The following is a 27,126-nucleotide window of genomic DNA, read 5'->3' on the forward strand; positions in this document are numbered from 1 at the left end:
ATCAAAGGCCAGGGTAGCGCGACAATCTCTCACCAGAGGGCGCGTTCCGCAAGCTTCACTAACAGCGTAATACGCCCTCTGGTGAGAGATTGGGTAGCACGATTGGTGTGTCAGGACCGTTGATAAACCGAAAGTTGATTTTGAGTCCGTTTCTTATTTTGTTCGAGAGTGATTTTCTTTAACTTTGGAAGTTATGTTCCTGATGTGAGGTAATACTTTAAACTAGACTGGTGTACATGTATTAAGACAAAATCATGTAAAATGAAAGTTGCGATGAAAATGACCCATATATCACTGGCATACAGGTTGTGTGATATTATATTTAATAAAATTAATGTATCGCATAGCCTCCTAACTCCGTCACTACCCTAACTCCGTCACTTTCGGGAAACTCCTCGCCGTTTGAAATCAAGTACGATTAAGACGTCATTTTTTACATGTCAAAAATCTTTAATCAAATGTCAACAATTTGCAACGGTTAGATTTAATAATGTGTCAAAAAACAACAGAATTAAACTTTGTTCATTTTATGCACCATTAATTGTGTGAAATCAGCTAAAACTTTTTCACGGGTGCACTAAAATATCGATATTTCTGACATGCAGGCCCATTCGACCATTTACGGTGGTCAGCCATTTTTAGAGAGGTCAAGATGAAACAATTCACATGTAATACATTTTTGATTAAGGTAATTAATACATTTTTTTCAGTCCGCAATAGCCTATATGCACTACTCTTGATGATAACGTCAAATCGCTCATGCCGATATTTTTGCCTTATACAGGGTATAGATATCTCCGGTATATCGCTATTTAGAATATGCTACACATCTAAAAATGTAATAAATAATATAATAAGTAATATATTAATTAATGATATAAAATATTTGAAATATGTAAGGACATAAATCAAACGGCATCCATACATTCTGAAAAGGCCATTTTGATTGTTGAACACATGGACCCATTTTTTATTCTGGCGATCATTTTATTTCGATGAAATTAAATACAATTTGAATTGTATGCACCATTCTAACATATTATAACTTGGCCTAAATACAAATGGAGTTTTAACTAAATTGTTAATGTGTTTTCATTCCCTGCCATATCATCGATCATGTGGGTGACGGAGTTAGGTTCATAAGATATAATAGGCACGCGTGATAAACGTCGTATTCAGAGAGCTTATTTGAATAAAAATAAAAATGTTTTTGTTAATATTTTTATAATGATATTGTTTCAATTTATATTTAGTGATTGCAAATGATAAAAACCACAAAAAATAATTTACAGAAAAACGCGGGAGGTTTTCTGCTTATGGTGACGGAGTTTGGGTACTCGGGGATACATATAAATACGGTGTATTAAAAAATAGAAGTTTCTTTTTGAAAATGGTTAAAGATTGATTGAAACGATTTTAATACTAAATTTGTAACATGGCATGACGTGAGTTCACCTGGCCCCGAGGTTACATGTATAAAACTTTTTTCATACTCGTACTCATACTCATACTCCGTACTCCGAGTATGTGCTCCACTGAGTACGACTTTAAAACCGAGGTTATAAAAGTTTTGGAGTACGTTCTCCGCTGAGTACTATTTGGAGTATGCTCCAAAAGCCGATCGATGAAATTTTACGTCTCTGAAGAAAGACAGAGAACGGTAATTCATGTAAATAGTCCTGGCATGTAGGCAAACTGTACATGTATTCAGATTAATTATTTATCAACAAAATGTAACACATTATTTACATCTACATATTACCTTCTCCATCTGCAAGCATGGAGATGTGTCTGCATCTATAACTTATGCATTTTTGAGCAACAAAGACGATACATCCAGTGTAATTGGTAAAATTATCAACAAATTGTGTTTATGTCAAATTCTCTCTCTCTCTCTCTCTCTCTCTCTCTCTCTCATGAGACTCAGATAGTGATTCATGCATGTGATGATTAAGTATAATTATGTTGTAAGGAACGATATGAATATAAAAGAAAGAAGTAAGAATTTACACGGATATGAAGAGAGTATTTCAACATAGAATTTAGTTCGATATATCTTAAGCTTTCCTGGCTTTTATACGATTTTGATATTTTACATGCCAGGAAAAGGTCAGAAACGACGCCAATACAAAACTGGAAAGTCACTGCCCCCAAGTGGATATCTCTTAAGATATTTAGTGAGCAGTTCCTGTATTAGGGAAAACAGGGAAGAGTTTAATTCAAAAATAGAAACATATACTTGGGAAAATCACAAAAATACTGAGAAATCCGTTTATTTTTACACTCATATAGTATACACTAAGGAAATTATATGGGTATTCCAATTTAATTGCAACATACTAAGTACTATATTTGCCTTTTAAAATTCTTGTGAGAAAAAAAACATCTAATATCTTGAAGGGGTGGGGTGGGGGTGGGTGTTGGAATTGCATCAATGAACATATGCCAAAAGCCAAGGACACACGTAAAGTTTCTCATTTTAATATTTTTGGGAATGTGCACGAGAGTTTAAGAAAATTCACTAATTGAAATATTTTTGAAATTTCCAATTTGAGGACCACGTTAAACCGAAACAACGTGTTCAAGGAAATTGTGTACTAAAGTTGCTTTACCCCTTTTTGTGGGGTTTTATTTATGGTTCAAGTTTTTCTCACTTAGTCAAGGCTTGAAAATGTGTGTTTAGAATTTATATATACATACTGTGTCATTTTTTATCTTAAGTAACGTCCATTGATATTTTTGAGCAAACCTTTTCCTATTCATCTTTAAAATTCGAAATACATGTGTTAATTTTGATGCATTTGACATAGATATTTGGTTACTTTAGATAAAAAAGGAATAGCTATATGAATTATCTAAATAGTTACTTGCTAATAAAATTAAACAATTTAAGAGATGAATATACCCACAGCTAAGCTATATAGAGAAAAATCTCTCACATGAAAATGCGAAGAAGCTATTTTAAGTAGTACATGTATTTTCAATCGATTGCATAGAATAACAATAATCCCCTTGAAATCTCTCTCTCTCTCTCTCTCTCTCTCTCTCTCTCTCTCTCTCTCTCTCTCTCTCTCATAAATTCTAGCTTTTATCATGCGGGTTATGATTAATTTAAGTGTTATCTTTTTTTTCTTTTTCTTTTTCTTACATAAACAAGCTTTTAATTAACTTTAAATTACCCGAATTCTCAAGCAGAATATATACGTCGATCATACTTAATGTTTTTCCATAACTGTGTATTTAAGAATAAAATTTGATGGCATAACACCAAATTTTATTTGTAGAAAGATACTAATATAATACTTAAGACTATGGGGTCACCGGGACCCACCATCCTTATATTCGAGCGTTTATAATCAAATGTTAAACCAAACAATGCATTTCACCTTACGTATACTTAGACATGTCTATGCTCTCGATGTTTTAATTCGAAATAAATAATAAAGATCGTAAGGTAGGTGATGTTCCATGGTAAAATTTCTTTAATATTTGGAAAATAAAAATCAATTACTGGTAGATGGTTCGGAATGGATACTCTACCTTCCCGCAGTAAAATTAAAAAGAAGTTGCGGTCTATATTAGACAAAGAACACATCTGGATCTCTGCAGCTACATGTAGTATATGGTCACCTAGGAAGCCAAATATGTACGTCATAATTTTAAAAATATTGCCAATACAAAACTTAAAAATTCGAAATATTATCTTTATGTTTACATCTAACGCCCTTTAACCTGCGTTTTAATTACTTACTGCTGATTCTTGATTACTTTCTATATTTCCAAGTAAGATTGCTTTTTGTTAACTTTCAAAATAGGTTTTTATTATCGATATTTCGAGATAAAAAGAAATGAACCTTGTTCAAAATTACTCTAAATTTCACAGCGTTTTTGACACTACAGAGGAAAGGCGATTTATAAGCCAATATTTTCCACATGCAGACAGTAACTGTTTTATGAAAATAAAAAAACCCAACAACAATCGTATAGATAAACCATAGGAAGTAGGATTCGCCGCCCCCCCCCCCCCCCCCCCCACTCACACACACCAACACCAACTCCTCTTAAAAATATTTAGTTCCAGGGGTAGATCCAGAATGTGAAGTTAGAGGGGACGTCAGTATAAGACAGGGAGTCTGGAGAGGCCGCTTTGTGGCCTCCAGATGGTCCAGGGCAAAGTCCTGTTGGTGACCCAGGGGGCAAAGCCGGCCCCGGAAGCTCCAGGATTCTAGAGATTTTGTAGGGTAAAAAGGAAGTCTTAAAATAGACGTTTGAGATATTTCTTCTCGTGATTACCGGTATACTTAAAGTAATAAAATTATTTACAATTTTTAAAGGTTTGTAGATTTAAGACCTACAGTCATCAAATTCCTCTGTCTTGTAGAAATCCAAGAAACATATCCTTTTATTTTTTTTCTTTCGAATGACTGTAAATTAATCAGTTTAAAAACCAAGTTCAATGGGACAATGTAAATTAATGAAGTTTTAATAAAAGATACATGTAACTATATATACCAGCAGCAGCTTATATTATAATAACAATGGAAGAGTCGTTAAAACACTAGTTAGTATAACCAATGGGTATATGGGTGACTGGTCATATTTGAACCCAAGGACAGCGTAACCAAAATGTTTTTTCCTGGGGTTTTTTAGTTACACCATTGAACACACGCGTTTTCTTCATATTGCACCATTGAAACAGTCTAATGTAGAGAAATCCCCCAAGTTAAAAAAAAAGATAATTAAGACTCGCAAGTTGTACATTTTCTTTGCCAGAAGGAGTATGATTTAACTTTATTTGGACAATTTTTTAGGGCTGTGGGGGGGGGGGGGGGACGCTGGGTGCGACCTCCTTTACTCCGCCACTGATTTACCGCTTATTCTATAAAATGTTTCCCTTTCCAAGTTTTGTGGCATGCAACATAAATGTTAATTGATTAATAAGTAAGTAATAGAAAGCGTTAGACTTTTATGCATCCCCCATCCTTTGTAATGTTTAGAACTAACCTACATTTTCACTATAATCAAAAAATGGACCCAGCAAGTACATCTGATTGAAATTGATTAATAACGATACATGTACATTGATTTCTTTGTTTTAAATGATGGGGTGTATGGGTCGTATTTGACAAAAAACAGAATTCTTAAAAAGTCGAGCTATTCAACGGTAGTATTTTGTACGTAGTTATACATGTATATGTACATTAATTAATGAAGCAAACATGCGCATGTATAGATCTGAGTTGTAACCTTTGTCCCGCTGACACCGTTAAGGTATCTGGTGTGTTCTAAGCTATGTAAAGTACATGTATAAAATTATGATCTCTCAGATATGATCACGTGAACAGAATTTTCAATATAATTGTGTACGGAATCATGGACCCTTTAATGACAAAGCATCAATACAAAAACATAATTTGTAAACACTGTGACGTTAGACTTCAATGTAATGCAGGTACATTGTATATCCTGGCGAAGTAGTTACCGGTAATAAACCGGAGTTATCTCCCGCACACCATAAATTGCATTACTCATCACTTTCAAAATATAAAATACTCCGGCCTTTCTTGCCTTGCTTTATTAAAGATTTATACCATGCATTAATTGAGATATTGGTTGCAACCAAAACAATTTATCAAAATTATATTTGAAAAAAGCATAATTATTAAATAAATAATTGTCTCTTTTTTGGATTTTTTTCATTAAGAAAATGATATATTAAACGTATTTTCATCCACCTTAAATGATATTAAGTATTTAACAATTACTAGACCATTATGCTTTCATTATCAATCTACAGAAATGTCATATGACGGCGCTGTAAGATAATGCATGTAATTGTTGCTCTCTCTCTCTCTCTCTCTCTCTCTCTCTCTCTCTCTCTCTCTCTCTCTCTCTCTCTCTCTCTCTCTCTCTCTCTCTCTCGTTGCACCCAAAATTTGTGAAGCCTCAACCACACAGTGTAGAAACGGACTAGAGTAACGCACTTTACCCTAGTCCAAGATGGCGATAAGAAGCTCGCTTCGATTATTTTACTCTAAATTGTCGGGGTAGTATAACGAAATAAATAAGTACAATTTTGAATGATAGGAAAATCAGCAACAACAAATAAATAATGAAAAATATTCTGTTTATATTATGAGATGCAAGGAAATCATAAAACGATGATGCACTGCGGAAACTTCATTTTTATTTCTTTATGTGTATCTTCTAGTAATTTTAATTTTTTTCTGGTTTGTTGTACGGAGAATGTTCTTCAACGCGGTTAGTATGATCAAATAAAAAAATATATGTGCAGTGGTCTATGGATTTCTTAACAATAGCTGATAAAAGTCCTTAAGTCATGTATCTAATTATCAGTCCAGGTAATGACTCACAAGCGCGGCGTCCGGTGATCTGCTGGTCTGTCTCCTTAAAGACGATCAGTCCAAAGTCGTCCGATACAGCAGTACCGGTACCGTGCTCCAGGAAATCCGGTACGACTCGCAGTGTCAACCTCTGTACAAAAACGCGGTTTACATCACTGAGAATGTCAACGGGGACATCATTGTAACTGACTGGAAGAAAAAAGCAGTCATTGCTGTCGATAGATTGGGCATATTCCGGTACTCGTACTCGGATAAGGACACTAAATTTGGCGTTTCTTCAGTAACCACTGATTCTGTCGGTCATGTCGTCGTTACAGATTTTAGCGGTAACAAGATTCATATGCTGGACAGAGACGGGCGATTCCTGAGGTACATAATTCCTGAAGGAGGAATAAATAATCCACGCGCCGTGTGTATCCTTGGTCACGGTGAGATGATGGTGGGAGAGTGTCTGCCGGGAATCGCCAAAAGAATCAAATACTTAGAAGAATAAAGATACATCAGTTGTATTAATCATTGTTAAAATGGAAATGGTTATTGGATACTTACAAACAAATAGAGACAAATCGTTTAATGTTTTAAAGTGGCTTTGAAATCAACCATAATCAACTGGCTGTAAGATGTCAGAAAGTACCTACTGTCTGTACGCGGTATATCTTTTAGATTGAAATGTTGTGTGATTTAATATTCCTTTTCCTATGTTACCTTTTATTATTTTTGCATACAAATTTTGCTTACAATAACCCAATCTGAGTCAGTAAAAATGTCTTCTTAATACTATACATGTAAATCAGCATTTATTGTTATACTAATTTAAATGATTAACGCCTATCTACTTACGTTATTAAATATTGTTATACTTTCATGTTAAATACTGAAATCTGATTGGTTAAGACGCAGTTAATAATATTTACTATTACCCTCAGCGTTAGCAACGCACTTGGCAACGGGTAACATTAAAAAATATTACATGCGCGAAAATTATGCGCGTACGGTTCGCTGTAGAATTCACGTTATTCCTATATAAAAGCAGTAAAATTTTCTTAAAAATTTTAAAAAAGACATTCAGTATAACAAAATAAATAGTGCCTGTTTGGGAGGATAACAGTTGAAATTGACACCCCTCGAAAACCATTGTCAACCTCCGCTTCGCGTCGGTTGACAATGGTTTTCTCGGGGTGTCAATTTCAACTGTTACCCTCCCAAACAGGCACTATTTATATACTATCGTTTGTGCGGAAATTTTTGGTCATTTTTTAACGTATTCCAATATTTTTGTTTCAGATAGTTGCAAATGAGAAAATCTTAATTGCCTTCTTTTGTAGAGATACTTAGTAAATGGTACATGTATTTTATTTTTAAATATTTATTGAATTTTAAGTAATCTTGTATACATTATATGCACAGGTGCTCGATTATCGGATATTGTAGTTTTTAATTATTTGCTTGGGGACAAAAATTAAAATTGGTAATAATATATTATATATATGTTTCTATGTATGGCAATGCTATAGTATAATTTAGCCTTTAAAAACATAAGAGTGTCATTATACTTTAGCGACTATTTAGATTGGACTATTTATAAATAACGAGCGTCGAAGGGACCCACGGGTGATGGAGACAGGAACGACGCGTAATCAACCGTGGGTTTCTGATGATGCACATGGTATTAAAAAAGCTGTTATTGTAAACAGATATGAAGATTGTGTAATGAAAATGGTAAATCTAATGTCTTCATATAACCTCTTAGAAATTATTTTGGATAAGATACGTCATGTTTACAGATAGAAGGGATAAAACATTCTATTTCAAAATTCAATTTCAATAAATTAAATTTATAAACTATGGAATTGAATACATTCCTTTTTTTCTTTAAGCAGTAAAAACCTTTTTTGGAAAATCGTTTCAGGTCTATTAAGTCCATAACTGTACTGAGCGGTCTGATGTTGCTGCCGATTCGCCCATGTGTTAAAACCCATATAAATATTGATGGTAACCCCTTCTTTAATAAAACAAATATCATTGATAAAGTTTTGAACATTTTTATGATGTTTGTGTTAGAATATGGTTTTTTTTTTTCGAATATACATGTAATGGTATTATCCAAGCTATAAATGCCTAGAAAACAAGATGCCCTTGGACCACATCGCTCATCTAAATATAGGCCCTATAGTAGTACTTTTATCATTATATTTCGAAATGTATAGATATGAAACTCTCTCTTCAAAATATAGTAAAACTCTCATCATATTTGACAATACATTAAACAATGCATAAAAAGAAAAGACTTTTTGGACACCATATCCTAAGATCTAAGATACATCAACTGACTAATCATTATTTGACAAGACGGCATGATATCTGACAAGTCGACATCATTATATGACAAGTCGATTTATAATATGAATGATAATTTTAATTTCTTCATTTTAATTTTTTCTGTCAAATAATTATGTTAACCAGATCATTATGTCGACTTGTCAGATATTATAATGACAAGTTAATGACCAGTTAGTGGCACAAACACGCTTTGACAACAAAATATTGAGTTTCTAGTCAATATGATAATTTTTTGACAAGTCAACATAAAGATCTGACAAGTTGACATAAATATCTGACAAGTCGACATAATCATTTGACAAATCAGCATAATTATCTGACAAGTGGTGGCAGATCCATGCCACCATAATTATCGAAAGGAACAGTGAAATAGTAAAAGATTGTCACATACTTAAATGGTGAATAGTGAATAGGGAATAATACTCCAACTTCTGATTACTCAGCGAAACTCCTCTTTAACTGTTGCACAGAATTTCGTAAAATTTTGCTTGTAATTAGGACATAATGTGCAGATATGCGTATCATAATTTTGTCCATACATTAATATTGATATGAAAATATACAGTTTGTGAGCGCAACTTCTTTTAGGGGTGGGAAGCATTTTATTAGTTTATGAGACAAAACTTCTGTGATCGACCAAATCGCCTATTTATTTAATGGGTTTATTTTAAAAAATACCATATTTTTATGAAGGTTAAGCCATTAAAAGTCACACAGTTTGCACAGAAATATTATGATTTACAAGTAACTAATTTAATTTATATTATTAATAAGGCAAGAAAGTTTATTTCACTTCCCATCTTTAAAATCAATACTGGCAATCAGTTGAATATATTTGGGTTTTTTTATGTTATGTGTCTCTTTTAAATATTTACATTGTATTATATGAGCTACAAAATGGTTGTTTCAAAATTCAATATTTTGAGGTACTTAAATCAATCATAATGAATTTTCTTAAAGCTGTGTATTCTGCACTTTTATAGGTTCACTTATTTTTTTCATTCCAAATTAACTACATGCAGTTTCACACATGAACCCCCCTTTCCCATTTTTATATTTGTTTTGGATAAAAAAAAAATCATAGGCAAAATACTCACCTTTAAAAATTTGCATTCTTTTATAGAAAATGTCATTCTACAAGCTATTTATAAATAAACTTTCCTCGACGTCTATAGTCTGTCCCAAGATATTTATGTCGCACATTTGGACGATTTTTAGAAAAAAAAATACACGTACCTGTGAAAGAAGTGCAATTGAAATCGATGAAAGGGAACAAATCCAAGATATCTTCATCGACACATTATTGTTTCTCACTCGGAAAAATTCACAGAAACGAAAACCAATTTCTGATGGAGATGTTAAACATCTTTTCTCTATTCGGAAGTCACTTGCATTGAAATACATGTACTTTGCACAATTTTTCAACGTTATCATCCGGGTACCTTTATCTCTTTTGTAATGAAAACCTCCCGGCGTAGACTTTTTATTTTTAGTCGTGTATTGAAATCTGACAAGCTAGAGGGGGCGTTTCAAAGGGAAAATCTTGGGATTTTTTAATGCTATTGAATCAACATCGTTTGAACCCAATGGTATTGGTGAATATTAAAACAATTTAAGAAAGTGTGCGACATTAATATCTTGTGACAGACTATAGCTATTTACCTAGCTGACATTTAATTCCTGTGATTAAAAATCGAAAGCAATAATACACCTTGTGTCGAAACCACGGCAAGGTATGAAATATATATGTTCACATCAATTACTTTGTTAGAGTTTATTCTTTTTAAGAGACACTGATTTGGAAATGCATCGATTAAATCACTCACATCTCGGTAAATGCTATTTGAGTCAGCTGGCTAGGAAGTAAAAGAACGCTAACCTGTTAATATTCTTTGCTATGTGTTTATGCCTTCAAATGAACCTGCAATGTAGACACGATTTGAGATAATAAAAAAAAAGACTTAGTATGAATTGGTGTACTCGTTCACTTAGAATGACTGACCATTTGAACGTTAGAAGTCAATTTAAAGGGGGCAAGGTCATGCTTTTGGTTAATTTAAAAATTAGTCCAAAATTTGATTTTCAGTCGTCAATTTTAAGTTAACAAGTGGAATACAGAGCTCACAATTCTAATCTTTGTTACAAATGAATACAAATAAAGCTCAGGCCATGTTTTTTTTTCTTAATTGTTTACATTTTGAATTTCCAAGTAAGACCAAAAATAAACATTACAAACTTAGGAACAGTCACTGTTTATTTATATTTAAAGCGGATTAGCAGATAGAGAAACCAGCTAATTAAAAGGAACTTTTACTGGTATACTAAAGCAATGTGAACATAATTTAAAACATGACACGAACCTTGTTTACATAACAAAGAATTGTAAGCTCTGTATCTTGCTAAAAAACTCTTCGACTGACACTCAAATTTTAGTTGATCATTAGAAATGCATTGCTCAAACAATAAAAATAGAAAAATAAAATTTGACCAAAATCGATCGTGACCACGCCCCTTTAAGTTACAGGCGAGACCCAGAGTCAATAATTCATTGTTATGTGAACAAAGCTCAAATTCTATATTTGTTTACAGATAGTGTAAAGTAGACATACTGCCATTTCTAGGGCAAACTGACTTTCAAATGGAAAACAAAGTAAACCGACTGAATGTGTTCATAAGCATTATAATGAACAAAAAAGATTTGATTGAAAAAAACATTTGATTGACACTTATACCATTACAACACATATGTTAATTAACAATAACAAGAATCGAGCTTTGTTTACATAACAAAAAAAATCCTACTCTGTTTTCTAGCTTGTAGCTTGATATCTGACTTCCTTAAGTTCTGACAGAAGAAAAAAAACTATATAGTTTGTCCCAAGTTATTGCTTCCATCACTTTTTAAAGATTTTTATTAAAATTCATGTACCTGTGAAAGAAATACAGTTGAAATCGATAAAATGGAATATATCAAAGATATCTTCATTGAACAATTATCATTTTTCATTCAAAAAAGTTCACAGGAACGAAAACGAATTTCTCATGGAGATTTATAATGGGAAATGTTTACATCTTTTCTCCATTCGGAAGTACTCAAGATACTTCGAACAATTTTTCAGCGATATCATCCGGGGGGGGGGGGGGGGGGGGGAGTATACCTATACTTCCAAAAAAAATTTTACCTACCAATATTTTTCCCCAACTCATGAAATTCCTAATCCGGGGGAGGGGGGGGGGGTAGTAGTATGCCTATTACTCCAACTTTCTCAATCTTTCATGGTTAATTTAGGAACAATTTTATTTCCGGCTATAAAAAGTGGGGGGGGGGGGGGGGCTAAACCCTCTATGATGCTATGTGCCTAATGGTTAGGTCTCACTTTGCAAAAATAGTGGGGGGGGGGTGGCTAAGCCCCCCCCCCCCAGCCCCCCCCCCCCCCCCGGTTCTGACGCCTATGGAGATATACGCTAGACTTCATTAAAGTAAATGATATTCCCTAAAATATAATAGAGAAGCGACTTATAAGGCTGTCTAGCAGATACTTATTTTAATGGGAAGCGATATTCCCTAGTAGTATGCCTATTACTCCAACTTTCTCAATCTTTCATGGTTAATTAAGGAACAATTATATTTCCGGCTATAAAAAGTGTGTGTGTGTGGGGGGGGGGGGGGGGGGGGCTAAACCCTCTATGATGCTATGTGCCTCATGGTTAGGTCTCACTTTGCAAAAATAGATATACATACCCTTTTCCATATCACAGCTTGTATCAGCCCGAGACTCTAATATCAGCCCGAGGGCCGAAGGCCCGAGGGATGATATTGGTCGAGGGCTGATACAAGCTGTGATATGGAAAAGTGTATCTATTATTATATACAAAAAACATCAACTTGAACAAATTGATTATTCATATTATTTGAAAAAAGTCTGCACATGTATATGTATTTAATAAAAATATTAGTTCTTGATTCATGATTCTACAGAACGGAATTTCATCAGGTTTTAAAAGTTGACTGCTTTAAACATTAGCTAGCATTTTTGGAAGTTTTCAACTGCACTTAAAAATGTCGACAGTAACTGAAAATATTTTATTTTTCGTCTGTAAACATGCAAAAATGCCGTAGTGAAAAAAGGCAGAGGAGTTCCGAAAGGGGTGTGATACGGATCCGTATCAGCCCTCGAGGGCTGATAACCTGTATCAGCCCCGGAGGCCGATACGGATTTTGTGATGCCATCTGTATCACATATGCCAAAAACCTGTATTTATTACTCAGTATGTAATAAAATAGAGAAGCGACTTATAAGGCTGTCTGGCAGATACTTATTTTAATGGGAAGCGACTCCATTTTGTATCAAATTCTAACATCCGGTAATGTTAATACATTCGAGGTGTTTTTCCGAGCTTGCCGGAAAGGCCCGAGAAGTTGCGATTGAACTTCTATCAAAGGCCAGGGTAGCGCGATTGGTGTGTCAGGACCGTTGATAAACCCAAAGTTGATTTTGAGTCCGTTTCTTATTTTGTTCCAGAGGGATTTTCTTTTACTTTGGAAGTTATGTTCCTGATGTGAGGTAATACTTTAACCTAGACTGGTGTACATGTATTAAGACAAAATCTGACATGTAAAATGAAAGTTGCGATGAAAATGACTCATATATCTGGTGAATGCACCTGTGATTGCGCATGTTGTAACCTTTGTCCCACTGACACCGTGCTATAATCTGGCGTGTTCTATGTAAAGTGCATTTATATAATCTCTCAGATATGATCCTGTGGACAGAATTTTCAATATAACTAGAACTTTTTTTTGTCTTCAACAAAAAGTAAGGGCTTTTCGACAGCCCCATTATCCCCTTTTAATTAAATGTTTAAAAAAATATTCTCTAGTTTATTTCCAAGTGTTCTAAACGCCTTGGTATCCCAAGTTAAGTTGCTTAGATAGCAACTTAGGAGTAGTGCAATGTGAAAAGAAAGATAACTCTAGAACTTTACAGGTAGCTACACTTTTAATTTCCAGAAAAATATTTTCAAAAAATCATATTGAAGTAAATATTTATTCCCTGGACACCAAATTTAGTATGCCTACAGTATTAATGCTCCTTATTCTTACAACAAAGCGAGACAACTCTTTCTAAAAAAAAATTTTGAAATTTGAACAAATTCTGATCTTTAGGTCCTTCAAACCCCTATAAGGACTCAAAAAGTGGCCCCTCGGACCATAATTTTAAAATTGTACTCTTTATTCTAAACAATAAACTGAAAAGATTTTTAAAATCGGATGAAATGTAAAAAAGTTACAGCTAAAAGGCTGTTTTGCACGTTGGCCCCTGCAGATCCCTAATTTTTTCGAGTTGTCTACCCAAAACTTTTTCAGGTCTGCGGATTGTGTGTGTCATTATAAAGATGAAATATTGTAGCAATTACTTGAAAACCTTTTGAGAAAACGAACCACGCGTGATTTTTGTTTAACATTGAAACTCCCATAGGCGATTTTCATTGACCTATAAAACCGGAAGTAGTCAATATATTTTAATGAAACTTAGAATACATGTTAATTCCATCTATGTTAATAATATTTAGGCGTTAAATAATTTTTTAAAGGTCATTTAAATTGTTTTGCTTTCTCATCCCCCCTTTTCTAAAGTTTAGGACTTTATATCTCAAAAACGGTAAGATATAGAAAGATGTCTACGCTGACAATTTTGTACAAAAAGACAAGATGCATCTAATTCTAAAACTTGAACATTCAAATATAAAAACTAAACAAAGTATTGCGTTTTAATCAATTTTTACATTTTTCCTTGTATAAACCGGAAGTACCGGAACCGGAAATTAAAAACCTTACATTCCATAGATTGATAGATTTGCTGTAAGACCGTCCAAAAATTGTATCAATATACCTTCCAGTTTTCAAAAAATCGCTGACAGAAATCTGTCGAGAAAAATAATAATAACTAGAACTTTTTTTTGTCTTCAACAAAAAGTAAGGGCTTTTCGACAGCCCCATTATCCCCTTTTAATAAAATGTTTAAAAAAATATTCTCTAGTTTATTTCCAAGTGTTCTAAACGCCTTGGTATCCCAAGTTGCTTAGATAGCAACTTATGAGTAGTGCAATGTGAAAAGAAAGATGACTCCAGAACTTTACAGGTAGCTATATTTCTAATTTCCAGAAAAATATTTTCAAAAAATCATATTGAAGTAAGTATTCATTCCCCGGACACCAAATTTGGTATGCCTACAGTATTCATGCTCCTTATTCTTACAACAAAGCGAGACAACTCTTTCTAAAAAAAAATTTGAAATTTGAACAAGTTCTGATCTTTAGGAACTTCAAACCCCTATAAGAACTCAAAAAGTGGCCCCTCGGACCATAATTTTAAAATTGTACCCTTTATTCTAAGCAATAAACTGAAAAAAAATTTAAAATCGGATGAAAGGTAAAAAAGTTACAGCTAAAAGGCTGTTTTGCACGTTGGCCCCTGCAGATCCCTAATTTTTTTGAGTTGTCTACCCAGAACTTTTTCAGGTCTGCGGATTGTGTGTGTCATTATAAAGATGAAATATTGTAGCAATTACTTGAAAACCTTTTGAGAAAACGAACCACGCGTGATTTTTGTTTAACATTGCAACTCCCATAGGCGATTTCATTGACCTATAAAACCGGAAGTAGTCATAATATTTTAATGAAACTTAGAATATATGTTTATTATATCTATGTTAGTAATATTTAGGCGTTAAATAATTTTTAGAGGTCATTTGAATTTTTTTGTTTTCTCATCCCCCCTTTTTCAAAGTTTAGGACTCTATATCTCAAAAACGGTAAGATATAGAAAGTTGTGTGCGCTTACAATTTTGTACAGCAAGACAAGATGCATCTAATTCTAAAAGTTGAACATTCTAATATAAACCCTAAACAAAGCATCGCGTTTTAATCAATTTTTACATTTTTCGGTGTAAAAACCGGAAGTACCGGAACCGGAAATCAAAAACCTTACATTCCATGGAATAAGAGATTTGCTGTAAGACCGTTCCAAAATTGTATCAATATTGCTTCCAGTTTTCAAAATATCGTTGACAAAATTCTGTCGAGAAAAATAATAATAATAACTAGAACTTTTTTTGTCTTCAACAAAAAGTAAGGGCTTTTCGACAGCCCCAGTTTCCCTTTTTTATTTAAAGTGTCCAAAAAAATATCTCTATTCTATTTCCAAATTTTCTAAACGCCTCGGTATAACCAGTTGCTTAGATAGGAATCTATGAGTACTGCAGTGTGAAAAGAAAGATAACTCCAGAATTTAACAAGAAGCTACACCTGTAATATTCAGAAGAATATTTTCAAAAAGTCATTCCAAAGTAAGTATTCATTCATTGCACGAAAAACTTGGTATGCTAAGAGTATTTGTTCTCTACATTCTTAGAGCAAAGCGAGATAACTCTTCCAAGAAAAAATTTTGAAATTTAAACAAGTTGTGATCTTTAGGCCCTTCAAACCCCTATAAGGAGTCAAAAAGTGGCCCCTCGGGCCATAATTTTTAAATTGTACTCTTTATTCTGAACTGTTAACCGAAATGATTTTGAAAATCGGATGAATAATAAAAAAGATACAGCTAAAGGGCTGTTTTTAATACTGATCCCTACAGATCCCTTATTTTTCAGAAGTTCTTTTCCAGGACCTTTTCCGGTCTGCGCATTAGGTCCCTTATTGCAAATACAAAATATAAAAATATTTGCTTGATAACTGTTTGAGAAAACGTTACACGCGTGATTTCAATTTAACATAGAAACTCCCATAGACAATTTTCATCGGCTCATCAAACCGGAAGTACTCAATACTTTTCAATGAAACTCTGACTATATATTAATTACTTCTATCCTATTTACATTTAGGCGTCAAATAATTTTTTAATGGTCATTTGTATTTTTTTTGTTTTTTCATCCCCCCTTTTCTAAAATTTAGGACTTAATATCTCAAAAACGGTTAGAGATAGAAAGTTGCCTACGCTTACAATTTTGTACAACTATTTATGATAAAGGTAATTCTAAAATTTGAGTGCTCTACATTAAAGAATAAACAAAAAATTGAGTTTCAAACATTTTTTGCAATTTTCCTTGTAAAAACCGTAAGTACCGGAACCGGAAATCGAAAACCTTACATTTCATAAATTGATATATTTGCTTTAAGACCAATGTGTATCAGTATTTCTTCCAGTTTTCAAAAAATCGCTGACAGAAATTTGTCTTAAAATAATAATAATAACTAGACCTGTTTTTGTCTCCAACAAAAAAGAAGGGCTTTTCGACAGCCCTTTAAATCCCTTGTTTAAATTTTAAATATTTTTCTCAAAATCTGTATATTATAAAATGAGACTAAATATCAGGAACATATATCCAGACGTTAACATTTAAGAAATAAAATGCCCAAAGAAAGACAACTCCAGAATTTTATATCCAACTACATCGTTTGTTTCTAAAAGAAAAGTTCTAAAAATTCATATGTAAGAAAGAACTCAACTATGATTCATGACTTTTGGTAGGCCAATAGCTCTAATGCCAATCATTCGTTAAGCAAAGCGAGATAACTCTTGAAATTTCATTTTTTTTGAATTGTGATAAAGTTATCATTTTTAGGCCCTTAAAACCCTTATAAGGAGACAAAAAGTGCCCCCTCGGACCATATTTTTTAAATTGTACTCTTTATTGTAAACAATAAACTGAAAAGATTTCTAAATTCGGATGAAAGGTAAAAAAGTTACGGCTAAAGGGCTGTTTTGAACGTTGGCCCCTGCAGATCCCTTATTTTTTCGAATTTTCCACCCAAAACCTTTTCCGGTCTGCGCATTATATGTGTCATTACACAGATAAAAAATTGTAATATTTAACTGAAGACTTTTTGAGAAAACGAATGACGCGTGATTTTAGTTTAACATTAAAACTCCCATAGTCGAGTTTCATCGACCTATAAAACCGGAAGTAGTAAACAGATTTTAATGAAACTCGGAATGTATATTAATTACTTCTATCTTAATAATGTTCACGCATCAAATAAATTTTTAAAGGTCATTTGAATGTTTTCGTTTTTTCATCCCCCCTTTTTTAAATTTGTGGGCTTTATATTTCAAAAACGGTAAGATAAAGATACTTGTCAACGCTTACAATTTTGTATAGCTAGACAAGATAGATCTAATTGTAAAATTTGAACGTTCAAACTTAAAAAATATACAAAATATTGGGATTTTTTAATTTTTAGAATTGTCTCTGTAGGTTCCGGAAGTACCGGAACCGGAAGTTCAAAACCTTACATTCCATACTTTGAAAGGATGGCTTTATAACAGTTGCATTATTGATTCAATATATCTGACAGCTTTTAAAAAATCGCTGTCAGAAAACTGTCTAGTATAATAATAAAAAAAGACGAAAACAATAGGTCTTTTCGACCGAAAGTCGAAAAGCCCTAATAATAAAAAAAGACAAAAACAATAGGTCTTTTCGACCGAAAGTCGAAAAGCCCTAATTATGTAGGGAATCATAGACCCATGAATGACATAGCATCAATTCAACAAACAAAATTTGTAAACTTACATCCTGGCGAAGTAGTTACCGGTAATAAACCGGAGTTATCTCCCGTACACCATAAATTGCATATCATTAACGCTATTACACATCACTTTCAAAATAATATGTATTACGGTGCGTTGGGGCGAGCGCAGCAGGTGATCAAAAAATTAATTATGATAAATCAATAAAACTAAAAGTATAGTGACGTAAAGTAAATGAATCTGTATGCAAAATAAAATAAACATACCTATTTTTTCGAGTAAATTTTCATTATTCATAATTCATAAGATTTTTTTATTTATTTACATACTGGTCGCACGCCAGTATAGAATTTATCTCAGATAAAATGTTGTTGAATAATAAAGATTTTAACATATTGTACATTGCAGTTTATTTCCTCTTTTCTTGCAGGAGATTTTTTTCTTAAACTTACATATAAAAATTGACTTATCACAGAGTCCCCTCTCCCCCGCTTAAAAAAAAACAAATTTACGTATTAAAAAATTTCTTGATCATATATAAGGAAAATGGATCACCCGGGAGCATGTAATAAATAGTAGTGAAAATAAAGACACTTTTGAGCAGCTAAAGAGCTAAAGGCATACTACGCACTCCCCATTCCTTACCCCGATTAGAATTTTCCTGATTTTGAGAATTTATTTTTTCTTTTTGCTTGTGAAGATTTTTTGAATGATGTTGCCACGCCCCCTTTTAAAAAACGTTCCTGGAAATTACCGTAAATATACTGAATACAATAAATTTGAACATTCATCCAAATGAGAGCAAGTTACAGCTGTTTCCTATCTTCGAAGAAATTTCCCGATTCGTTAGCTCTGCAAGATTTTGAGAAGATTTTGGTATTTATACTTCAGCAGATTTACAATAACTACTTAGAGAGTAATTTCCCCTTATTGTGACGTCAAAGTTCACGTCGGTCAAGTGTCGTCTGTCTCTTTGAAAACACATCGGAAAAAAAACTACGTGAAAAATACTGTCTTGTTTACTTAAAAAGCATGATGTTCTGGAAATTACACAATTTATCTGTTTCTCAAAAGTTTTACATTGATTCTCGCGAGATGGTATCCAGTCTAGTGCAAAGTGAGATCGACCGACATTGAGGAATTGCATTGTGGGTCGAAATTTACTGACGCCGAAACATTCTGTCGGAAATGTGTAACAAATCAATTGTGACGTCACTCGAAAGGGCGATAACTCCGTTAGTCTTTGCGTTGTGTCAGCAGTAACAATGCATGTACTTGTTCTCGTGAGAGTGTGAAAATGGAAAACCATAATTACAGGGAACTACTGGGGCGATTAAAACAAGGCATTACTGGTCCGATTTACTGACGCCAAAAAAATCTGTTGAATGAATGTGCAAATAGTCCGAATTTTCTATTCACAAACGCCTTGCCGGTAGAGCTTGCTTCGCGCCGGCGCTGCACGCCGGCGAGCTGCGCTCGCTATAAAATACTCCGGCCTTTCTTGCCTTGCTTTATTATTATTAAAGATTTATACCATGCATTAATTGAGATCTTGGTTGTAGCCAAAACAATTTATCAATCTAATTAAAATTAGATCCTTCACGCTCTCGTATTTGATATGTCGCTGTGACATATCAAATACGAGAGCGTGAAGGATCTAATTTTAATTAGATTGAACAATTTATCAAAAATATATTTGAAAAAAGCATAATTATTAAATAAATAATTGTCTCTTTTTGGAATTTTTTCATTAAGAAAATGATATATTAAACGTATTTTCATCCACCTTAAATGATATGAAGTATTTAACAATTACTAGACCATTATGCTTTTATTATCAACATATGACGATGCTATAAGATAATGCATGTAATTGTGGGTCTCTCTCTCTCTCTCTCTCTCTCTCTCTCTCTCGTTGGACCCAAAATTTGTGAAGCCTCAATTAACCACACTGTGTAGAAACGGACTAGAGTAACGCACTTTACCCTAGTTCAAGGTGGCGATAAGATACTCGCTTCGATTATTTTACTCTAAATTGTCGGGGTAGTATAACGAAATAAATACAGTACAATTTTGAATGATAGGAAAATCAGCAACAACAAATAAATAATGAAAAATATTCTGTTTATATTATGAGATGCAAGGAAATCATAAAACGATGATGCACTGCGGAAACTTCATTTTTATTTCTTTATGTGTATCTTCTAGTAATTTTAATTTTTTTCTGGTTTTATGTACGGAGAATGTTCTTCAACGCGGTTAGTATGATAAAAAAAATATATATGTGCAGTGGTCTTTGGATTTCTAAACAATAGCTGATAAAAGTCCTTAAGTCATGTACTAGTATCTAATTATCAGTCCAGGTAATGTCTCATCTGTAAATTAAACTATGTATGATATTATTGATATTTCTAAAAACAAATTTCACAGGGTCCACAGCTAGAGTCTTTTCATGATGGCATCTAGAGATGAAGCCCAGCATGTGGTGGAATGTGACCTGTGTCAGCAACCAGTCTCGTTTTTCTGCAGACGATGCGGGGTCAATCTCTGCGACCCATGCGCCCTCATACATCTACGAGTGAAATCTAAGAACGGTCATGACGTTGTACATTACGCCAGCAAGGATGATGACGACACATGCCACTGTGATTCCCATCCCCAAAACGATTGTTCCGCATACTGCAAAACTTGCGAAACTCCAATATGCATGCTTTGCGTTACTATTAAACACAAATCGCACGAAATATCCGAGCTGTCCGACAAAATTGAGGAACTTTTGAAAGTGATTGCTACGGAAAATGACCGACTTCAGTCATTCAAACATGAATTTGAAAGAATTTTGGATCACACGACGAAGCTGTTGACCTCGATATCCTCGATTTACAAACTTAGGAAAGATGAAGTTACAGCCCGGGGAGAAGAGTGGCACAGACAGATAGAAAAGATTGTGAAGAAACTTCACCAGGAACTGGATGACATGCAAAAGGAACACGAGGCTCTACTACAGAAACAAAAGAGAAAGTTTGAAGAAATGATTAGAAGAGTGGATGATATGAACGGGAAAACCGTAAAATTACAGAAATCAAAGAATGTCACAGAAATGCAGAGTTTTGTACCAGTGATTGAGAAACAGGAAAGTTTAAGTGACGTCTCACAGTATTCGTTTCCGAAATTATACGAATATAAAATAGATGAATATTTGGAAAATCAATTAAAAGAAAATAATTTATCGGGTTTAAGAATATCAGAGGTACCAACTGTTAATTCTGTTATAGACACTGGGTTCCCTGCTAATAAAAATAATAACCGTCTGTTTGACATGGCCGTTACCGACGATAACAAAGTGTGGATGGGAGGAGAGAGCAGAGAACTGAAGTTATTTGATCTCCAGGGACACCTCCACCACACCGTCAGCATTACTTACAAAGGCATGTACATATGTATGTTCAACAAACAAGTGGTATACAGTGAACCATTAAATAAAGCCGTAAGAATGATATCTGACACCGACACTGTGGTGACGATGTTCACTACCGGGGACTGGAAGTCATACGGCGTCACAAGCGCTGCGTCCGGTGATCTACTGGTCTGTCTCCGTAAAGACGATCAGTCCAAAGTCGTCCGATACAGCAGTACCGGCACCGTGCTCCAGGAAATCCAGTACGACTCGCAGTGTCAACCTCTGTACAACGACGCGACTTACATCACTGAGAATGTCGACGGGGACATCATTGTAACTGACTGGGAGAAAAAAGCAGTCATTGCCGTCGATAGGTTGGGCATATTCCGGTACTCTTACTCGGGGAAGGACAGTGATTTTATGGCTATATCAGTCGCCACTGATTCTGTCGGTCATGTCATCGTTATTGACATTAACGGTGACAAGATTCACATGTTGGACAGAGACGGACGTTTCCTGAGGTACATCATTCCTGAAGGAGGAATAAGGTATCCACGCGGCGTGTGTATCCTTGGTCACGGTGAGATGATGGTGGGAGAGGAAATGACTGGAATCGCCAAAAGAATCAAATACTTAAAAGAATGAAGATACATCAGTTGTATCAATCACTGTTAAAATGGAAATGGTTATTGGATACTTACAAACAAATAGAGACAAATCGTTTAATGTTTTAAAGTGGCGCTGAAATAAACCACAATCAGCTGGCTGTAAGATGTCAGAATGTACCTACTGTCTGTACGCGGTATATCTTTTAGATTGAAATGTTTTGTGATTCAGTATTCCTTTATCTATGTTACTTTTTTTTTTTAAATTTTCTGCATACAAATTTTCCTTACAATAACCCAATCTGAGTCAGTAAAAATGTCTTCTTACTACTATACATGTAAATCAGCATTTATTAGGGTCTTCCGTCTTCAGCGGAAGACCCTTCTATTATTCTTCGGTTTCTTTTTCAATTCTATTATTATTAGGGTCTTCCGTCTTCAGCGGAAGACCCTTCTATTATTCTTCGGTTTCTTTTTCAATTCTATTATTATTAGGGTCTTCCGTTTCCAACGGAAGACCCTCTTGTTTTTCTTCGGTTTCTTTTTATTATTATTTTATTTTTTTTCTGACTCCTTCTCGGCTTTATATCTCAAAAAGTTTTCATCCGATTTCAATGAAATTTTCAGAGCTTTTGTAAAGTTACCGTGCCTCAAAGATGTTAAAGTTTCAGCATTTACGTCACTTCCGTTCAAATTTGACGGACATTTTTAAATTTTAAAAAAGTGATTTTGTCCGGAAGAAATCTCCGTAAACTTTAAAGATATCGCTTTGAAATTTTCACTGATGATAGATGTATCAATTCTATAATGTACTGGGGGGTTTAAAATTTTGTTCATCAATTTTGCTCAAAACCGTCACAATCGGACGATGCATTAAAGAGATATCGGGGTTTAAAAATTGATTTTTCCGGAAATTTTGATTCCGCGTCCTTGGTTTAAAAATTAGCGTAATGTTCAAAGTAAAATTAACTCGTAATAAAAATAATTGTTAAGTCGTACTGTAACACATTCGGATTTTTTTGTTAAGTCTTTCTTGAAATCGGAAAAGTTTTTGTTAAGTCGTACTTAAAATCATTCGTATTTTGTTAAGTCGTACCAGGAATAATTCGATTTTTTTTTTAGTTACTCCTCTTGTTGGTTTAAGAGATCTGCTTCTTACAGGAACTTCCAGCTTTACCTCGGACATTAACGGAAGACCCACTCGTTGCTTTGCAACGAGCTTTGCTCTAGTTATTATTCTTTTTTTCCTTACACATTTTGTTCAGGCGATTTCTCGGTAATGGTTGATTCGATTTCCTTCAAATTTTCACTGATGATGCCTCGCCATCTGATGTTTGTACCCCCGTGACAATTTTTCCATAATCACTTCCGGTCGGAGGTTATCGTCTAAAACGATTTTTTAAAGTCAATTTTGTCTGTCAGGTTTCTCAAAAACGAGTAAAGATATAGGGCTGAAACTTTCAGAGATGATAGATCTATCATATTTCTGGCGCACCTCGGTCAAGAGAATGTCAGCCGTCACTTCCGGTCGTCACCGGAAGGAATTTTGAAAAATTGAATTTTTCGACTTTTTTATTTTTTAATATTTTTCTTTGAAATTTTTACACCTTATAGTGACTCTCTTACTGATTCAGAATATGTATTTTGTTTTAAAATCGATCAAGGCATTCTCGAGAAATCAAGCGTCAAAGTTCTGAAGCGAGAGTCCGAGTAGCTCAGTCGATACAGTCGTGGACATGGCCAAGGCGACCCGGGTTCAAGCCTCGAGTGCCGCAAATTTTTTTTTCACTTTTTTTATCTTAGATCTACGGTTTTATCTTTGAATTGATCAGTTTGATCTAATCTATTCAGAAATCGTACGGAAGACCCACTCGTTGCTCGCAACGAGATCGTGTCTAGTTATTGTTCTTTTTTTCCTTACACATTTTGTGCAGGCGATTCCTCGGAAATGGCTGGATCGATTTCCTTCAAATTTTCACTGATAATGCCTCGTTATATGAAGTTTGTACCCCCGTGACATTTTTTTCAAAATTCACTTCCGGTCGGAAGTTATCGTCAATAAACGATTTTTAAAAGTCAATTTTGTCTGTCAGGTTTCTCAAAAACGAGTAAAGATATAGAGCTGAAATTTTCAGAGATGATAGAACTACCGTTTTTCTGGTGCACCTCGGTCAAAGGAATGTCCGTTGTCACTTCCGGTCGTCACCGGAAGCAAATTTAAAAAAAATGAAATTTTCGACTTTTTTATTTTTTAATATTTTTTTCTAAAATTTTTACACCTTATAGTGACCTATTTTCTGATTCAGAATATGTAATTTGTTTTAAAATCGATTAAGGCATTCTCGAGAAATTAAGCGTCAAAGTTCTGAAGCGAGAGTCCGAGTAGCTCAGTCGATAGAGTCGTGGACCTGGCCCAGGCGACCCGGGTTCAAGCCTCGAGTGCCGCAATTTTTTTTTTTACTATTTTTCGCTTAGATCTACGTTTTTATCTTTGAATTGATAAGCTTGATCTAATCTATTTAAAAATCGGACGGAAGACCCACTCGTTGCTCGCAACGAGATCGAATCTAGTTGTTATACTAATTGAAATGATTAGCGCCTATCTACTTACGTAATTAAATACCATCGTATATGAGGAGAGTTTTGGCCATTTTTTAACGTACTGCAATATTTTTGTTTCAGATAGTTGCAAATGAGAAAATATTGCCTTCTTTTGTAGAGATACTTAGTAAAGAGTAGATGTATTTTTTTTTAAAAATATTTTTAAATATTTATTAAATTTTGAGTAATCTTGTATACATTATATGCACAGGTGCTCGATTATAGGATATTGTAGTTTTTAATTATTTGCTTGGGGACAAAAATTAAAATTGGTAATCATATCTTATATTTATTGGCAATGCTACAGTAATGTAGCCTTTAAAAACATCAGAGTGTCATTATACTTTACCGACTAATTAGATTGGACTATATTTATAAATAACGAGCGTCGAAGGGACCCACGGTTGTTGGAGACAGGAACGACGCGTAATCAACCGTGGGTTTCTGATGCAGGCACGTAGCATCGTTTTTGAAAGTGGGGGGCCAGACCCATCCAAAAAATCTTGACAAGCAAAAAAAAAAAAAAAAAAAAAAAAAATTTAAAAGTTTCCAAAAATCTTCAAAATCCTAATCCGTGTGTGTGTGTGTGGGGGGGGGGGGTGTAGACTGAACTATACTTCCAAAAAAAAATTCTTCCCTACCAAACAATTTTTCCCTCCAAATCATAAAATTCCTAATCCGGGGGGGGGGGGGGGGGGGGGGTACCTTCAATTTGACTACTCATTTCCTAATTCTCATATCAATTTTTTACTAACTTCCAAAAAAGTGGGGGGGGGGGGCCAACTCCATTTTAATTCATTTTTTTATATGTACATTTTAAAAAATTTGTTGCTGCGAGAAAAAGTGGGGGGCCAGGCCCCCCCTGCCCCCCCCCCCCTGATGCTACGTGCCTGCGATGATGCTCATAGGATTAAAAAAGCTGTTGTTAACAAATATGAAGATTGTGGAATGAAAATGGTAAATCTAATGTCTTCATATAACCTCTTACAAATTATTTTGGATAAGAAAATAATATAAAATTAAATTCATAAACTATGGAATTGAATACATCACTTTTTTCTTAAAGCAGTAATAACCTTTTTTGGAAAATCATTTCAGGTCTATTAAATCCATAATGGTATTGAGCGGTCTGATGTTGCTGCCGATTACCCCTTGTGTTATAACCCATATAAATACTGATAGTAACCCCTTCTTTAATAAACAAATATCATTGATAAAGTTTTGAACATTTTTATGATATTTATGTTAGAATATGTTTTTTTTTCGAATATACATGTAATGGTATTATCCAAGCTGTAAATGCCTAGAAAACAAGATGCCCTTGGACCACATCGCTCATCTAAATATAGGCCCTATAGTAGTACTTTTTATCATTGTATAAAGATGAAACTCTTCAAAATATAGTAAAACTCTCATCATATTTGACAATACATTAAACAATGCATAAAAAGAAAAACTTAATTACTTTTTGGACACCATATCCTAAAATCTAAGATACATCAACTGACTAATCTTATTATTCTAGGCCTCAACGTATTTTAATTAAAGATAAAAAAAAAATTGTTAAATGAACTTTAAATAATCATAAATAGTGGAAGGAGGTCACTATGGAATCCGGATAAGGCCATGTAGTTCACTATCGCATCATCGCTACATCGACGTTTGAGTCGATGGTGCGATAGTGTGATGATGATGCGATGGCGCGATAATGCGATGACGATGGCACGATAAAGCGATAGCGCGATGACACGATGGCGATAACGCAATGGCGCAATAGCGTCATCATTAGTTCTTTATCGCGTCATCGTCATCGTATCATTGCATTATCGCTCGATCGACTTTCTTTAAGAAATAAGAGGATAACATTCCCTCCAGCCATTGCACAACATGGCGTTTGATGACGAAGAGATGCTAGAAAATATTATTAATGGATAGGAATTAAGATGAAATAAATTTATTACGGACACAGTAACGTGCAGATGTTTGTGTTTGTTGATGTATGAATATAAACCCTGCAAATATATCATAAGAAAATTAACTAATATGTAATTAACTTGTACATAATTTCCATCTAAATCTAAATTAAAGTATATAATACTATTGCAATTTATATCATAATTCATATTATGTACACAAGACATTTAAATATTTAAAGGGAGGTAACTCTGACAATTACAATGAATATAGATTACGTACTTTTCCCTTATAGTACTTGTACTTGTTTAAAATATTAAAAACACACTATTAATCAAATCTTATAGCTTACTAGTATACTGGAATTGA

General features: G+C 34.0%; 1 protein-coding gene across 2 annotated transcripts; it reads left to right on the forward strand.

Moving 5' to 3' along the window:
* LOC105319327 (protein wech-like) lies at positions 1–25,285 on the forward strand. 2 transcript variants are annotated; one of them, XM_066089262.1, is made up of 2 exons: positions 1–209; positions 20,668–25,285. In XM_066089262.1, the coding sequence occupies exon 2, from the start codon at positions 20,690–20,692 to the stop codon at positions 22,280–22,282; it is 1,593 nt and encodes a 530-aa protein (XP_065945334.1). In that variant the 5' UTR covers positions 1–209; positions 20,668–20,689; the 3' UTR covers positions 22,283–25,285. The 2 variants fall into 2 exon arrangements, with proteins under 2 accessions (XP_065945334.1, XP_065945333.1); XM_066089261.1 differs by lacking the exon at positions 1–209 and adding an exon at positions 13,048–13,270.
* The last annotated feature ends 1,841 nt before the right edge of the window (positions 25,286–27,126 follow it).

Source organism: Magallana gigas, chromosome 6 (genome assembly GCF_963853765.1).
Source record: "Magallana gigas chromosome 6, xbMagGiga1.1, whole genome shotgun sequence".
NCBI lineage: Eukaryota > Metazoa > Mollusca > Bivalvia > Ostreida > Ostreidae > Magallana > Magallana gigas.

Excerpts from the sequence above, each read along its gene's own strand:
- LOC105319327 (XM_066089262.1), top strand. The coding sequence starts at position 20,690 with ATGATGGCATCTAGAGATGAAGCCCAGCATGTGGTGGAATGTGACCTG.